The 18,058-nt window shown below is 56.5% G+C and overlaps 1 protein-coding gene across 5 annotated transcripts in view; it reads right to left on the bottom strand.

Annotated features, from left to right (window-relative positions):
* The window catches only part of TTC7B (tetratricopeptide repeat domain 7B), a gene marked incomplete at its 5' end in the record, with an annotated part of 195,317 nt that overhangs the window by 14,555 nt on the left and 162,704 nt on the right, over positions 1-18,058 (bottom strand). For all 5 annotated transcript variants that reach the window (XM_081111613.1, XM_081111614.1, XM_081111610.1 and 2 more), the window contains one exon: positions 11,533-11,735. In XM_081111613.1, coding sequence (XP_080967739.1) covers positions 11,533-11,735 — 203 coding nt within the window. The remainder of the gene's footprint in view (positions 1-11,532; positions 11,736-18,058) is intronic.

Genomic DNA, 18,058 nt, shown 5'->3' with positions numbered 1-18,058 from the left:
CGGCAGGAGCTGAGGAGGCCCCGGGACACCAGAGAGACCACACAGGGACACGCAGGTGGCACCCTAATGCACGCCGTCCTGTCGGCCGAAGCACACTGCTATCCTGATGACGGAGGGGGGGTCAGCACAGAAGTACTGTTTTCTCCAGGGAGAAAACACAGAAAGAGAGAAAAGAGACACATCTCCTTTTGTCACCCAACAACTCGACTTGGGGAAGCTAAGGCGCCCCTGAAACACCTCCGTCGTCTGGGACAGAGGCTGGGGGCCTGGTCTTCTCCCATTCAGTCTCCAAGAGATCATCCAGCAACACAGCCTTCTGAGCTTGACTTCCCTGCAGCCACTTTTCTCATGAACCGGCCGTGTCCCCGTCCTACTCACTGGCGGGTGTGGGTGCCCGGGGTGGTGGGGTGGCTGGAGGGGCTGCTGTCAGCAAGGGAGACAAGGCCATAGCGGCTTTTTAAAATCATTTCAAAGGCAGAGGCTGTTTGTCACCTTTACGTACGACGCCAGCAGTGGGCAAAGAAGTTAACAGCTTGTGGGAGTTCCAATTAGAGAGCCAATTATAACTGGCTGGCCTGCCTGACTTTGAAAGGCCGGGAAACGCATGCTGTCTTAGGAGGAAGCAGATTTTGCTTCTAGTTGGTTCCGGAGGTCCCTGCGGGGAGCGTGTGCGTGTGCTTTGGTCCCAGCCCCACGCCTCTGTCTGGATGCCTGTGGCCCGACACGGGACGAGAGACCTGTGGGGACGGGGTGCCTGCAGGGGAGAGGTGGTTTTCCGCAGAAGACACGCTTCCATCCTTTATTTATGAAGCAAGACGCAGCAGCATCACATCCACTAGGCTCCCCTGTGGGGGGCGGGCCCCCCGTTTCTGCTTCATTTGGAAGGACATCAGCCAGCATTTCAATTACGGATTTAATCAAGACTGACCCCTAGGCAAGGCCAGATCCCAGCTGTGTGTGTGTGTGTGTTCCTCCTGCAAGATTCCCAGGTCCAAGTCCCAGCTATAGTTGGGGACTGTTTCCTCATCAGTAAATGTCCCTCCTGCTCCTCAGATGTTGGTGTTCCTGGGTCCTGTCCTGGGCCCCCCTCTCTTTCTTCCTCTGTGATTCACATCCAGGCAGCCTCGTGCCCTCCCATAGCTCCGGCTACCACCTACAGGCCACTGCCCCCCAACCATGGCTGAGCCCCAGCGTGTCCGACCTCCTGACCCACCCAGCCACACGCCATGGGGCCTCTCTTCCTGAACGGACCCGGGTCACCCCATCTCGACATGGCCACCCTGACTTGCCGCCTCCTTGTTCCCACAGCTGTTCCTCCTCCTGTCTCATCTCACCCATCCAGGCGCCAGCACCAGGTGTCCTGAGTCAGCCTGGGACCTGCGGCTCCCCCATCAGCCCTGAGCACGGAGTCCACATTCTCAGCGTCTCCCACCTGGGACTGTCCACGTGTTATCAGCTGAGTCCAATCTTAGTGTCTCTTAGCTTCCACCGCCTCTAGAATGGTGTCTCCCAAATGCAAACCTGGTCACGTTACTTTAAACATTTTTATCTTGAAAAATTTCAAACGTGAAGAAAACTAGAAAGGCCAATCTAATTAACATCTACATACCTGCCACCTACATTTAATAACCGTTAACATCTTTCATATTTGCTTTATCTACTTTTGGGGCAAGGGTTAGTATTTTAAAGTAAATTATAGGCATTTTACCCCTAATACTTCAGCACGAATCTCTAAAAAATAAGGATGTTTTCTTATGTAAGCACCCAACCATATCATATCACATCTAACAAAAGCAATCGTGCCTCATTATCGTCTGCTACCTGGCCCTCGTGCAGGCCTCCCCAACAGCTTACTCCAACAGCTGGGCTTTAAAATGACATATCTAAGCTCCATCTGTCCGCAGCTGCGAAGGAGTCAACATCTCTACAAGCTGCTGAAACCTGGCCCGCAGGCCCCACCTCTGTGGCGCCCCTTTGGTCTCCCCACCTGAGAACAGGTCGCTGCGTCCTGCACGTCTGTCTATCAGAGTCCCGTGACTTTTCTACACTCACTCATGGGCGTTGAGGACTGGCGGGGAGCAGTGTACCTGTCCCCTCAGGACCTAGCCCAGTACCTGGCACAAAGCTAGGTGCCCCACCCCACAGCTCACTGAATCCTCACCACGACTGCTAAGGGGCCGTATGCTGAGCAAATGGCGACCCAGTGCGATGCTAAAGAAGACGCCGGGACGGGGCCCGCCAGAGCAGGTGCTCACACACGGAGTCCTTCCTGCGTCCCAAGCCTTCGGGTGAGGAGCCCGCTGATGCTCTGAAAGGCTTGAATAGAAGCAACACCGACACAGGTATTTTCAGAGACAGGAGTTCCATGAACACCAAGCAGAGGAGAAAGGAAGGGATCCGACTGGAGGAGGGGGAGGGTCAGCATCAGGGGTGAACCTGGTGGGAAGCGAAAGAGGCAAAGTCGCCCGGGGAGGGGCATCTGCTGCCAGGCGAAGCGGCCTAGGGTCCCAGGAACCCTGGCCGAGGCTGTTCAGCTGAGAGGCTCTCAAGGGCTTTCCTGGAGCTCTCGGGGACTGGGAACTCTCTGGAAGCTGGGGCTCAGGTCAGAGAGCCGGTGGGGGGGCTCGGACTGTGGTTCTCATCGCTCCCCCGGAGGTTGCCGAGGCCTTGGGAAACACAGGAGGGGCAAGGCCACCTCTGCCCTGGGCAGTGCTCTCGCCAAACGTCCCTGGTAGAGCCTCCACCACCTGCACCACACTCTCTAGTCAGCAGCACGCACATTCGCGCCGATCCCTCCCAGACACGCTCATGGGGTCTCGAATCTGCGCAGGAAAAGGGCAGGCCTCCTCTCCTCATGGCCTTCCCAGAGCCCCAGGGCTTGAGACTTGGTGATTCCGGTACATTTGTCACTGGAACATTTGTCACTCCTTCCTCCTAGGCAAGCCCTTACCCGCTAGGTAACAGGAGGGGTGTCAGAGGCTAGCCTAGAAACTCCTGCACCCAGACGGGCTCAGAATGCAGGGCGGGAGCTGGCCATCCGGGCATATCTGGGGCTTGGGCAGCTGTGAGAAGGGATGCTACACAGCAGGGAGAGAGCAAGACTACGGCAGCTGGGAGCACAGGGAAAGGAGACAAGCTGAGTAGATGCTGCTTGACCTCAAGACACAGAGTGGGAGCCCTCCAATCCCTTCAATCCCCAAAGACAGTGGAAAATTCCACGGCCTTCCCTCCCCTTCCCCCCGCAAGGGGCGGAGCTCCCTGGGCCCAGAGCTGATCAGTGAAAACGGGGATCAGATGACCTGACCCAAGCTGGAGCGCTAGCTGTGGCAGGCAGGCAGGCAGTGGAAGCGAAATGTCAAATGGTACTGGAAAGGGGGGCAGAATCTCTGAGACTAAGTGGTTTGGATAGAGTATGTCAGATTTCAAATAATTTTAGATCATCATTACTAATGAGACACTGCACGGCACTGCCTGTAATTAGTCACAGAAGACTCCAAGCAGAAAACAGAAATAAACAGAATTCATTCCTCCTTAAGCTGCAGCAAAGCAGCCAGTGACACGGCTTGCATCCCCCGCTCGCCCGGGTCCCTGTCGCTTCTGGGCCTGCGATTTCGATTTCGGGCCCAGGAAGGCAGGGAGGCCTGGGCCGTCTCTCCCTGGCCAGCTGAGAAAAGGCTACAGTGGGAGGAGAAATCCAAAAACCACGCGGAAAACGTCTGCAGGGAACATCCTTGCACCCACGACGCTGTTGGCGGGGGGGGGGGGGGGGGCGGGGGGGGCGGCTCCTGGGGAGGGGCGGCGAGTACGTGAGCCACGGCCACGCCGGGGTCCTGTGGACGGACAGCAGAAGGCCCAGATTCCCTGTGACGCTCTCTTGCTCCAAGGAGAACTCACGTGCCCAGCAGCCAGAGAGTGTGTTAAGCTAAAAACATGCAGCTCCAAAAGGATATAGCTTGCATCATAAAAAACCTTTCAATTACCTGGTTTTCCCTGTAGAAAATTTCCCCAGCCCCCCCCAGTGTCCCTCCACTGGGACCAACCTCTGAGAGCCGGCTGCCCTGGGAGGCTCAGTTAACAAGCTCCGACCGGCCTCAACACCAGTTCCTGGGCCAGGCCAACAAACCCACAGAGAAACCGTTAACCTGACGATTCGAAAACTGTATATTCCGAGGATATTGGCTCAACATCTCCTCCAGGGAAACAGCATCCAGTGCTTGGGGGGCTTCGTCGTCAAGGGGCATAAAAACAGCTGTCAAGTTCGAGTTCACTTGTAGCTGCTGGTCTCCGTTCCCCCTCCCCCACCCACCTTGCCCACCTGCCACCCGAGGTGTCCACAGGCCACTGCGCCGTCTCAGGCCTGACACCTTCCCCAAGGGGCAGGCAGACAGGTCGTGAACACACACTCTGTGAGGTCCAACAAGTGCTTCAAGGGGGGGCGGTCGCAGGCTGAGCCCCTCTGCAGGTGGAGAGGGGGTGACATGAGAGCCAGGCCCCAGGACAGGCTCTGCACTTCCTGCCCCCCAGCCCATCTCCGGTGCCTGACCAGCCCCTGCCCTTCAGGCCGAGGCCCCCTGCCTCCCCCCCCCCCCCCAAGCCCAGCCCAGCCAGGACAGATGCTTTTGTCTCTACTGGACAAGTCATACCTCTTGGTTCCTTTCAACCTTAATACCCTGGGATACAGGCTCGATAGAAAACAGTAATACTTTAAAGCAAAAGTACCGTGCTCTTGGCCAACCACCTGCTCTGAATGATATACAGTGTATTCTTATTTTAGCTCCTCCACTTGCTAAAATTTGGTCACGCTAGACCAGAAGGAAAGCCACACCCATGGCCAGCTCTTCGAGAGGAGATGTCTCACTCACTGTCACAAAGATGCAGGCGTGGCCTCGTGATGGAGATGGCAGTCCTGCTCGTGACTAGTGAGGGCATGGCAGGGGGGTTCACAGGCTTACGGAGTGCCATGCAGCCTGCATGACTCACTTACCCTGAACAATACCACCACCGGGAGGGCACCGTTATTCTCCCCAGTTCACAGCGGAGACAGTGGAAGTACAGAAAGATTAAGGAACTCCTTTCCAGCCCAGCCGGAGCGTGGCTCAGTGGTTGAGCGTCCACCTATGAACCAGGAGGTCACGGTTCGATTCCCAGTCAGGGCACATGCCCGGGTTGCGGGCTCCATCCCCAGTGAGGGGCATGCAGGAGACAGCCGATCAGTGATTCTCTCTCATCATTCATGTTTCTCTCTCTCTCTCTCCCCCTTCCTCTTTGAAATCAATAAAAATATATTTAAAAATAACATTTTTTTTAAAAAGGAACTCATTTCGGGCCACACAGTCAGTACGTGACAAGACGGGACGTGAGCCAGGCCGGCTGGCTCCGGTGCCACGCTCTGACTGCTGTGCTGTCCTACCATTCCGGCTGCAGCGCTTTTCTGGCTCCAAATTCTCCATTTCACCTCAGACAGTGAGAACCAACACACCAGAAAACGATGTACGAGGCTTTACATTTCTCTGTAGAGGTTGAAGGTATGCTCATGCCAATCATTAACAATTCTTAAAAAGGCCGCAAGCTATCAAAGGAGCTAAAGCACAGTGTGGGCCGTCAGAAGGGAGAGGTGGAGGGAAGAAGAAAGCCTAGACGCCCAGTAGAAGGCGGCCCTCCTGTTTGCTTTGCACCGTTAGTCCGAATCCCAATCATGGTGAGGAAAGGTGTTAGAGAAAGTAAGGCCTGTCCGCTTCCCAAGGCGTACTATCAACACACACACACATGCACAGGAAGGGTGGGCCCCTAAATACTTCATGAGTCTTTCTTCAAAGAAAAAGAATTGTTCTCAATTTTAAAAGCACCTTTCATCCTGAAAGAAAATAAAGTACAATTACGGGATGAAAGAGCCTCCTCACTAGACCATGGTGACGTTTTTCCTGCCAATCACTCTTTCCAGGCTCCCTCGGAGAGAAAACGGATACCTGGATGAAAGAGATCCGCTTCTGAAGATCAGCATCCGCCCGGGAAGGGCACCTCCGCTCTGCTTCATTAGCTTAAACGTGCCTGGGTCTTGTCCGGAGGAACAGAGGGACCCACGGCCCCTCTTCAGGACTGGCTCCTCCCAGAGAGAGATGTGTAACCCTGCCCTGCCTGTGCCCTGGGCTGCCTGCGGCCCTGGGTCCCCCTGGCTAGACTGATGGACACATCAGACAGACACTGGTCTCTGGAGTAACCCTGAGAATGTCATCAACTTCAGGCTGCGTCTCTCCTCCAACAGAGGCACAGGTTGGAAAACATGCTGCGAGCTAACAAAATATGAGACACGCGATCTTGCCCAAATCTCATTAAACAGATGGACACTTCAAAAGATGGGGAGCGAGAAAAACACCCAAGTTTCATATTTTAGCAGTGCATGCTGCCCCCTTCCCTCCATCAAACCCTCTGCCTGCATCTGGCTCGGCATGCACGTGGCTCTTCCCCGTAAACAAGCCCGTGAGCCTGTAGGTTGATTATAGAGGCGCAGCCTTCTCTCAGAGCAGTGCGGCTGTGAGGACCACGGCAGGATCAAACGCTGGAGATGTTAAACAACTTAGAGCAGTGGTTCTCAACCTCCTGGCCCTTTAAATACTGTTCCTCATGTTGTGACCCAACCATAAAATTATTTTCGTTGCTACTTCATAACTGTAATGTTGCTACGGTTATGAATCGTCATGTAAATATCTGATATGCAGGATGGTCTTAGGCGACCCCTGTGAAAGGGTCATTCGACCGCCAAAGGGTCGCGACCCACAGGTTGAGAACTGCTGACTTAGAGCATAGTGACATCCGATGGATTGCACCCTGCACCCGCCCCCTGCACAGCGCATGTGCCTTCGAGCAGATCGTCAATGAATGCACTTTTCAGACAGGCAATGTTCTCTCTGTCAGCCTCTGCTACCGATGTGCTTCCTGGGAACACAGCCCAACACCACTTCTAACGTTTTTACACTTGAGGCCAGGTTTCTAATGCTTCAGAAACCCAAGATTGTGAAGAAAACCCTCCAAGACGCCTGGGGAAGCCTGTAGTCGAAGCCATCCTGACTGAACTGGGGTTTTTCATGTTAATGTCCATGCACAGAGGACTCGCTAGCACTTTTGGACCCACCGTGCCCCAAACAGAAAGCTTATTCTGTGATGAGTTGGCCCGTTAGAGTGACTCAACACTGAGCCACCTCCCCGTGGTCTCCCTTCTCCACCCCGCACCCTGCGGCCTCAGCTGGGGCAGGTGGGCCTCAGCCATGCTCCTGGGTGGGTGGCCTGGGCCTCACCCATCACCTCCAACATCTCTCCTCCCAATCATCGTCCCCTTTCTTCAGGGAGCTCCACCAGCAGGGTGGGCGACCCTCCCGTGCATGGTGCTCCCTGCCCTCCCCTGGCCCGCCTTGCCTTGGGAACTCCGACATCCAGGGGATGGCTACTTAACCTTCACTCCCCTCTCTCCCGTCAGCTCTGAAATGCCCTGTGCCTGCTGCACCCGACTGGCCTTAGCTGCAGGCCCCCCCTCAGGCTGATACATTAGTGCGCTACCTTCCCCACTGCTCCCAGGACCCAGGGGGAGGGGGGGTGGGGGGGGGGCGGGGAGGTGCCCTGGCTCCCCACTGCCCCCTTCCCAGGCTTCCCTGGGCCCAGTCCTCTAAAACCTGCCTCAGGCCTGTCTGCCTCCCTCTCCACAGCTGTCCGCGCTGCCAAGCCCCGATGGCCCCACCATCTGCTTGGGTTGCACACCTGTCACCTGGACGAGGGAGATGGAGCATCTGCTCCTGTTTCCAGGACACACTGTTTCTCAGCAGCACTCCTCCGTGCAGCCTCAGCGACCCCTCCCCTCAGCCTTCCTGGCTCCCTTCCACGCTCATCTCTCCCCTGAAAACGCCGGTTCCTTTCTCACCCCCACGTCTCACACTCTGCCCTCCAAAGCCCAGGCTGATGTTATCAGAGGACAAGCAGATGTCCCTGTTTGCGGAGCCTGTCCCCGTCCTGGTAATTGTCCTTGGCCACCCTGAGTCTCGGTGTCTGTCCTTGGCCTGGGCAGGGTTGCCCAGGGATGCGGTTCCTCTGCCCTCGGTCGTCCCTCCCTGCCCCCCGCCCCATTTCCCTCCCCTCCCCTCTCCTCCTCCAGGTCATGAAAAACTGGTGGGGAAAAGCTTGCTCTCTTTCATGAATTCATTTTGGGTACTGGGAGCAAAAGGCTTTTAGGCATAGCACGCGGATGTATGTACATTTATCCACATGCAAAAATGATATGAAAATATGCCCTTAGATTTTCTGGAAAAAAAGTCCTATCAGCTTATGAATGCTTCCCTTGTCAACACAGCTACGCAATCCTTCTCCCCTAGCTCAGCCCGCCCTTCTCTCTGCCCACACTCAGCTCTCTGCTGCTCTCATCTTGTGCCAACTCATTATTAACAATAAGCACATTAATTCTCTTCTCCCCCCTCTCTCTATGTGGATTTAAACACATATGAAGGCTAAAACTGTTAGAAAACTGTCAATTTTCATTGGGGTTTAATTCATATTTCTCTTGTCAAGCCTGACCTTCTATTAAGTTTAATGAATACCATCTGCCTCCATGTCATTATTGCTTTTTGACAATATTAATGTGTTTGCATTTCTGCTTAAATCACACCTCTCCTCCGAGCTGGGTCGGGCGATCTGGCACATGTGCCACTCACCCCCCAACCCCCAGGTTAACGAATAATGGTTCTTTATGGAACAGGCAGGAGATCCTGACTGCTCACTGCTCTCCACATCACCTCAGCCACCTGGTCTCCGCCTGTAACAGATGCAGGCTTCCTTCCTTCCAAACAGCGCCCCCCACGGGCCCTCCTGCTCCGCTCCTCCCCTGTGAGCACTCTGACCACCTCCCCTCCTCTGGGTTTGTCCACAAACCATAATTGGTTCCTTCCCCTGGAACCTCCTTGGTTGGTTCCCGGATGGTCTCCGGTGCTCGTGTTCTTCAAGCTCCTTCTAGTCTCACCTTTTAAGTCCCGCCCTGACCCAGCCTGGGCAGACATTCCTGGCCCACCTCTCATGTGCACACTCCTCTCCGAGTGCCAGGCACGTGCCCAGACTCTGTTCCCGCCTCCCTCGCCACTTCAGTTAAGAGCCCGGCTCTTCCCTGGCCTCGACCTGGTAGAAAGACAGCTGTGAGCCCGCTGCCAGGCCCTCCTCTGCACTTAGGGGCCGACGGGCCAGTCTGGTTTCCATGAGGGTCAGGCAGGGTCTTTGGTGACTCAGGTAGAGATTTTCAGTTCCTCTGGCGCTAACATTACCCACATTAGACAGCTGAGGCAACTGGGGCACAAAGAAGGTGAGTCACTTCCTAAGGTCCCAACGCTAGTGCGAGACAGAACTGGGATGCCGCCCAGGCCAGTGTGGCCTCCAGAGTGTATGCAAGGCCACTTCCCTCCCTTCCTCCGTGCAAAGCTCAGGGAGGGAGGAGGAGAGGGAGGGCGGGGATGCTTCCCGGCCGGAGGCCTAGAGTTCCAGGGGCTGCCCCTCCATGGGCTGGGCTGGGAGTACACAGGGTCACCAAGAAGGAACCCTCCAGGCCGCCTGTTGGGAGTCCCACATCACAGTCCCTGGGTGGTTTCGGACCACAAGTATCTCAACTCCTCGGCCTGCCTCCAGCCTGGAGAGTTTTTAAATAGATCCGATGCCCTGAGAACAGTCTCAAGAGTTCATTGTTATTTTTTCCTGGTGAGACCTCCAAAGCAGCCCAGTCCCCCGGCCAGAGAAGGCCAGGCGGGCCTCTACCCCGGGCTCCCCAGCCCTGGGTGCTGGGCCCACTGCGCCGGCTCCTTTCACAGAGGGAAGCGCCTGGCATTCGTCAGGGAGCTCAGGTGTCCTGACAAGCTCCGAAGGTGAAACCGAAAACCTCCCTGGTGCCATTTTCCTACTTGATCTTTTGTCTCATGTGTTCCTCTTGGGGATGGACAAGAAATACTTCTCTGAATAATTCATACGCCCTGAGGTAGAAGCATGCTGCCTCCTTTTAATAAAAAGGCTGGGCACACACCTCGATTATGCCCTTCCTGCAATGCTAGAGAAAGCTCGCAGATCTCAGAAGCTCTTGCGAATGCCTCTCGCCATAGTGAGACAAAGATGAAAAGCCATTTCTAATCAAACTAGTGTTGGGATAGTATGTAAAATTATAAAGCTGTCCTGAGCTATGAAATGTTGATAGAGGGAAGTTGAAAAAATTAAGTAGCTGTAATTACTATAAGGTCTGATTTATTTTTAAAACTGAAAATGGCTGTTGTCAGGTTTCTATTTCATAAGCACCTACTAGGTGCCAGGAACTCTGCCAGGCTTGTTAAGTAAATCGTCTCATTCAGGTCTCCCCGATGGACTGGGTAAGTCACAGCCCAAGTCACAGGAACACTGATGCCCCTGGAGGTCAGGCAGCAGCCGGGGGTCTCAGGGCTGGGGCCGAGCTCGAGCCTGACTCGGAGGCCCCCCTCCGGTGCCCAGGGCTGGGTGCTGGGCTTTCTCTGCTGAGAACCAGTCACTACTGCTCAGCAAGAGAACGAAGGCTTTGGGCTCCTTCAGACAACGTCCTAACCATGTCCTCTTAACACCTGGTAGAAACTCACAGCCTATCTCGTTGAATGTTTCCATTTCACAGAAAGGAAACGGTGCAGAAAACTTAGGAGCTTTTCCCGAAGTTAAAGGGCCAGCAAGCAACACGCTGGGGCAGGAACTCCGTCCCTGGAGCTGTCCTGTGCTCGCCCTCACAGATCACACACCGCTGACTGCGGGCCCTGGACTCCACTGACGGTGCAGAGGGCACCCCGCTTCATCATAAGGCTTCCTTTCCTGGGCTCACTGAGTCACGGAGGCCCTGTGCTAACAATGAAACAGAAGCCAGAGCCCCAGCCTGGCCAGCAGACCAGAGAGAGGACACGGCTTTCTACCAGCTCCGGGGGCAGGGCAGCCTCACGCCTTTGGCCTGGGCATCCAGACAAGGGATGTGTGCGCACTTGTGGGGAGCAGCACCCCATACACTGTAGACCCTGGAGCGACTTACCTGGTCCTCTGGGTGCTTTGACAGGGCGCCCCTACTAGGCATTGACCTTGGAGACAAGCTGGAGTCTCGGGGTCCCACAAGGTAAGAGGCACCAGTTTGTAAAGTGCTCTGACTTTTGTGCTGAAGTCTCTCCTGGGGGGTGGGCACCCCCAAGGTGAGACCCAGACGACAATGACAGCGCCCAGGGCCATGGGACTGTCTTTATTAAACCCGAGCCACAGGGTGGCTGGGACCGGTGGCCAGGGAACCCTGCCTCACACCCTGCCCGCTGCACCGGGCGGGCTGCTGCGGCCATGCACCGCCAGCTCCCAGGGCCCCAGTCACCCCACCCTCAGGAGGAGCAGAGCCGCTGGCTTTGTGCATCGTGTTCGCCTGGCGGGCGAACCGCCTCTGGGACCACAGGAGGGTCTGAGGGTCACGAGCTCCCTGCTGCTTCCAAGGGGAGCCCCACCGAGGAGGGGTCCGCCGGCTGTCAGACTCACCAGTCGCTGCATGCTCTTCACGTGGGTGGGGCTGATGGATAAGGCCTCCTCGTACCACCGCCGGGCTTCGTCGATGTTTCCTCGGAGCTCGGCCACCTGGCCTCGCATGTACAGGACGTTGTGGGACATGGGGAAGAGGTTGGCAGCTTCCTGGGTACAGGCTGTGGCTTCTGCAGGCTTCCCAATGCCGATGTAGACTTCGGCTGTGGGGACAGAGCAGGGGATGCTTTTCTGGGTTCCTGCCCTTCCGAGGCCCCATGGACAGTGTGACTCTAGTAGGGACATTTACCACCACCCGCCCCCCCCACCCCCCCCACACAAGAGCCTGGCAGAGGCCCGTCGGGAACACACAAGGCCCAGAGGCAGCCAGTCCCCCGCCCTGAGTGTAAACGGCTGCGGGTCGACAGTCCTTCACGCCCACTGCTACACAGGGACCTGAGTCACTCATATCATGGGGCCTTGAAGGGGACACATCACCACCACCAAGGGGGGAGTGGGGCCTGTGCAGGTGTCCTACCTGGAACACCTTGGCGTCTGGGACACCCGCCCTCAGCTCTGACAGCCCCTGAGTGAGCTCAAGGACAAGCCAACCAGAAGCGCACAGCCCCTCACAGGGCTACGGCTCTGCCCTCCGGCCTGTCCTCCTGATGCCAGCCAGTGTGACAAGGGCAGCGGCCGGGGCGCACATGTCTATGGGGGTGAAATAAAGTGGCTGCTCCATTAGACCCTGCCCTCTGCCAGGGGACGGTGCTGCGCCCCGGAGACGGTTAACTGGCTAACTGTCCCATATCAACCAAGCTCTTGGAACCACAGAGCTGTCACTTTCAAAAAAGCAGGAAACCTTCCCTCCAGCCTCAGGTGTCCACTCTCCCAGAGCCCTGAATGCTCTGCTGCCCGCCCGCCCCAGAGCCCATCACGCGTGTCCACTGCCCCCGCCTGTCTCCCAGGTACATGCAAGCCCTCCTCCCTCCCAAGGGCTGGGACCACGGCCCCATCGTCTTCCCAGTGCCGGGACATCGGACTTCTGTGCCCTCCTCGGCCGTGTCTGTCAAGACCACTGCCCAGGGCCCTCCTCACGGGCTGCTGTGCTCTGTGACCACTGACGCTTCCACCTCCAGGCCGGCCCCGCCCTCCTCCCTTCTGGCCTTGACCCCCAGCATCAAAGATGTTTGTCCCTGTATCTCTGAGCTACTTATCTGTATGTTAACGTACAGTGCACACGGAAACAGAAACAACAGGAAAAAGAGAGAGAAGTTTTGCTCTTTTCCTCGCGCACCTAATGAGCTGTGTCCTGGAGGCGAGGCCTCCGCAGCCTGGCCTGCGCCTTCGGCCCCACACGCCGCTCCTGCCTAAGGCCCTTCCTGCTGCTCCCACCGTTCCCTGCTTTCTTTCCCTCCCTGAACCCACGGACGTTCATCTTGTCTCATGACAGTCCTTCTAGAACGTAAGCCACGCGTCGCAGGCGCTGTTCGCTGCCGTGTCCCCCGTGACAGGCACAGTGCAAGGCAGACAGCTGGAGCTCAGGGAATGCTGGGAGTGAATGAGAGGCTGAATGAGGTGTGACCTGCGGGGTGAGGAGGGTTCCTGGCCGGGGGCTGCAGCTGCAGGATGTGGCCCAAGGTGCCTGCCGTGGGCTCGGGCTGTGCCAGTGTGCGCTGTGCAAAGGTGCTCCGGGCAGAGCAGGGCTGAAGTCCAGCCTGGACTCCGCTGGCCGGTGTGTGCCGGGCACAGGGCTGTGTCTGCCCAGGAATGTGAGGACTCTTTTCTTCTCTCAAAGGTGCCTTTGCTGGCCACACCTGCTCCCTGGGGGTCTGTCTAGCCAGGGGGGGGGGGGCCCTTTTCTGAGACTCCCACAAAGGACATGTCAGAGGCAGCCGAAGGGCTGACCACAGCGTGGGCACCGTCACACCTGTGATGGCCTGAGAACTGGCAGACAGGGAGGAAGGGGCCTGGTGTCCCTTCAGGTTCTCCCTGGCCTTGCAGGCCAGGCCCACAGGCAAGCCGGCCGGCAGGGAGCTCAAAACCTGACCCCTCAAAACCATGTCCTTTACCCCAAATTCTGCTTCCCTAAAGTGGGGGAGGGGGGGGCGTGACTGTGCTTGGGAAACAGACCTTAGCCACGGGGTTGTGGGTAGCCCCTGCCCGGGCAGGGCAGAGGGGTCCCCAGGAGCACAGGTGCTTGGAGCCCGCCTCCCGTGTCCACTCTTTCATATCTTTCAGCAACGAGAGCCAAGAGGAAAGGGGTCGTGTGTGCTGACGAGTGTCCGGTCACCCTCCCAATCCTCAAGGCCGAGGGAGGCCCTCATCCCTATGGGCTCACTGGGGCTGCCTCTGGGGGCTCAGGAAGCGAAAGGAGGCGGCGACTTTGTTTTAATGCGTTGGTCCTACCCTGAGCTTCTGGGGCCGGGCCCCACGCTGGGGCCTGCAGTCCCCCGGGGGGAACCCTGCCCAGGTCCTGTCCTCACCGAGGGCTTGGCTGCATGGCTGACCTTTATTTCCGAGTCTGCGGACGGCTGTGCAGAGGGGTCCCTCCGCTAGGGGCTCGGTGGGACGGCGAGACTAGCTCCTGGCTGCACTGGCCATACACTGTGTCCCCTCCCAGGCCTTGGTCCGGATCTTCTCCTGACTCCTCAAGCCCTTCCCCTAGCCCTCCGCCCCCAGCCCCGCTGAACGTGACTCACCGTTCAAAGAGGAGACAGAAACCAGCTGAGCCGACCTTGAGCCCCTTCTCGCCACTGAGCCCTCACGCCCTTCGTTGCCCATGGCGCCCATCCACACTGCCCCTTCTGCTCTGAGGGCCAGCCCTCTGCCCGAGCCCTGGTGCCGGCACTCTGGCCTTCTCGAGCGCGTCATGTCGGCCCATGTCCTCTGTCCTCTGGATGACAGATAGGGTCTCAATCCTGACTGCCTCACCCATCAGCGGCCAGCAGGCTCCGTGTCCGCCTTCAGCCTTCTTCCTTGACCCGCGTTCCTCCCCAGCTCCCCTCACGTCCCCACTGTGCTCCCCAGTGGGGATGTCGCCTCACTCGCCATCCACGCTGCAGCCCACATCCGTGTGGCCCGTCTCCGCCAGGCCACCACCTGTCTGTCAGGCCACCAACACCATCCGGTGAATCCAACAGCCACTGTCTCCACCTGACTCGGTCGCTCATCAGCATTTCCTACTTAAAAACAGTTATTTTAGTAGCTGTGCGGTGCTTGCTACGCGCTGGGCACTCCACGCACGGTCCGGTGCACCTGTCACACCTGTCCTCATGTTGGAGAGCAGGGCGCTAGGGCTCAGAGGGGTCGCCCTGCCGTGGACACCACGGTGGGACCCGGGTTCCACTCGGCCAAGTCCAGAGCCCTCGCTCCCCACTGCCGCATGGGCTCCTGTGTGCGCCCCTTCTGCGGCCACCACCGCCCCTCCTGTCCCCTCCCGCCTTGCTGCCCACTCCTTCCGTTTCTTTGGCCTTTCCTCCCGCAGCAGGTTTTAAATGTGGGGCCTCAGCTCCCCGTCCCAACCCTCTCCCTCCTCCACCGACATTCTCTTCCCAGCCATTCGCATCACGTCCCTGGCTTTGAACCCCACCCCCAAACTCCTGCGCCGGACATCGTCACTTGCATGTTCTCAGGCACCTGACACAGGTTCTCGTCCCCGCTGACCCCACACACCAGCTCTTCCCCAGGCTTCCCGCTGCGGAAAAGCGAACCACCAGCCACGCAAGGGACGACAGTGGTGCCTCAGTTTCTTCATGTCAAATGAGGTGAACAGGGCATTCGTGCCCCATAAGGCTATCATGAGGACTAAACGACGCGAGACATATGGTAAAGTTCGTGGAATACTGTCTGGCACACGCACAGTCCTTGATGAGAGTTGGCTACCTGCAAGCTGTAGACCATTCATTAAAACCCGCCTCTGGGCAGAGGAAGGGGCAGTCTGGTGGGGCTGACTGAGCAACAAGGGCACTGCGTCAGCAGGCAGGACCGGACCGCGATCCCTCCCACAGGCGGGCGCTCCCTCTGAGTGACAGCAGGCCACCTGCCTGGGAGCTGTCTTCATCTCGCCAGGGAAGGGGCCGTGCCACAGGGTTATCCCTGGACTCTGCCCATGCAGCCTGCTGGTGGCTGGGAGGAGCCTGGCAGGGGGAAGGGCAAAGGGCCAGGCCAGGCCAGGGCCAAGGAGTCTGTGAGAGTATCATGGCTCTCAATTCCCGGCAGAAATCCGAAAATCTGATCTTGCACATCTAAGAATAGCCGTCGGTTTCGACTGTGAGAGGTGCCAAAGTGAAAGCTATAATTATTAGTAAGTAACAAGCAGAAATTAACCACCTACTGCAAAGTCATTTTTAGCTGCCATCCCAACGTGGAAATGGAAAGATGGTACCCAGGCTGCTTGGCTGGGAAGGGCCCTGGTTCTGCTCCGAGTCACTGGGAATGAATGGCTCCAGTGGCAGCACCGAGGTCTGCGTCAGACAAAGCCGGAGGGCGATGGGTGCGCGTGGAGTGAACGTCAAGTCCTCTGCTCCACCTCCGACTCTGCCGCAGGAAGCTCAGAGGCGCTTCCTCCTGTCCAGCCTGGCTTTCCTTCCTGCAAGAGGGGCAGACAACCCCTCCGACCTTCTTTATAAAACGAATGTACAAGTGGCACTGGCAGATCCCCCGGACTTTCAGGAAAAGAGACCATAAAAATGGGTAGTTGCTTTCTAAATGTCAGATGAAGGCCAGCTGCCATCAAGAAAAGACGGATAAATGTATGTTTTAAAAACTGCCAATAAAAAGGACAAAAAGAACAAACACAATAAAAACGGGGAGAAATATTGCTAGCACATATCAGCCAAGGCACAGTTCTTTGACACAATAAATGCTTACAAATGGAAAGAAAGGCTGAGCATCTAAGCAGATGACTGGGCGGGCGTCCTGAGCAGGCACCTGAAATGCCATCTTCACCCGTCAGACTGGCAAACATCGAGAAGTTTGGTAATTCGTTGCGTTGGCAAGGATGCGAGAAAATGGGCATTCAGACATTAGTGACTGAATACAAATTCATACAATCTGACACGATTTATCAAAATTCGAGTATGCGCCCTTTGATGCATCATTTCCACGTTTAGATACAGATACAGAACAATACACACAACAATACTTATTGATGCATTGTCTATAACAGCAAAATACTAGGAAGAATCTAAATGTTAAGTGAGGGAGTCTGGTGAAATGATGGCAAGTTCACACAATGGGCTCATGCTCTGCAGCTGCGGGAAGGTGTGAGTCAGCCTCCCGCGTGGGGCAGCAGTGACCTCCGAGTGTGGCATCTCAAAGGTGCCGACTGCTGACCGTGGGTGCCTGTGGGCGGGAGAGACAGGCTCAGAGATGGGTAGAGTCTTTCGTTCGATGCCTTTTGTACCTTTCCAATTGTGCACTATTTATTCAAAATTGTATTATTTATTCAAAAATAATTTAAATAAAACTGTCACATGGATCCAAACAAACCAGGGGAAAAACATGCACAACCCATGCAGGTCGGCCACCAGGTATTGTGAGGAAGAGTCTGAGGAGGTGCTGGAGGGGGGGAGGGCAACCAGGGGATGGGTCCCACCCCATTGGAAGGCGGCACCCTGTCCCAAGCACCCCTGGTCGGCCTGGGTCTGTGCTCCCCGCTGGGCTCCGGCCGGACCCTCACAGAGCAGATGAAGGCTCGGGGGTCCTATTCATGATCTCTCTGCCATTCAAATGGACATACAGGGACCCTCTCCTACAATAGCGGGGAGATCTGACCTGTGACCCTCAGATCTGAAGCTAGCTCTACCCTGGGCTCCCATCACCCGTTTCCACTGAGCTTGCCGGAAAAACAACCACCATAGAAGAGACCCACAAACGTCACAGAAACGCCTCGGCCGTGGGTGTCAGACCTGGGTCTAACCAGTTGCTTCTGAAGCTTGCAAAACAGACAGAATCTGGCAGTGCTGCTAGAGCTGATGTGGACGCGGGTGTTACCTGGTTTCCATCAGCTGTCAGAGAGCGGGGTCACGTTTACTGTGCCCCTCAGAGCAGCAGAGCTCCCACCGCAGTAGCTAACACGGCACAGTTTGAGGGAGCCTGTCTGTTGAGTTGACCTCTTCAAAGACTATATGAAGAAGACATGATATGAATATATGATAAAATTCTACATCTTAATTCTAACAAAGCCATTGCTTTAGGTCCTTACGGCACAAACCTTACAAAGGTCCTAATCGACTCCAGCCATTCACATGACATACACGTTCGCCCGCGCACACAAGCACGATGCATATTCTGCCCAGAGTCAGGTGGATGCGGCACCCCGTTTCCGTAAGTTCAATCTCACTCACAGGCAGAGTGCCCCCCGCCACCCGTTACCAGCAGTGAGGGCTTTATCCTGTCCTGCAGGCGATGGCAGCGAGACATGGAAGCGACATGATTACATAAAAGCCCCAGGATATCTCCACACTGCTCTGCAATGTTCCAACAGCAGCCACAACATTTCCTCCCGAGAGTCACGGCCAGACGCGCAAAGAGGAACCAAGTC

Source organism: Myotis nattereri (genome assembly GCF_964212035.1).
Source record: "Myotis nattereri genome assembly, chromosome: 1".
Taxonomy (NCBI): Eukaryota; Metazoa; Chordata; class Mammalia; order Chiroptera; family Vespertilionidae; genus Myotis; species Myotis nattereri.
This window is presented reverse-complemented; position numbering and strand designations above follow the sequence as displayed.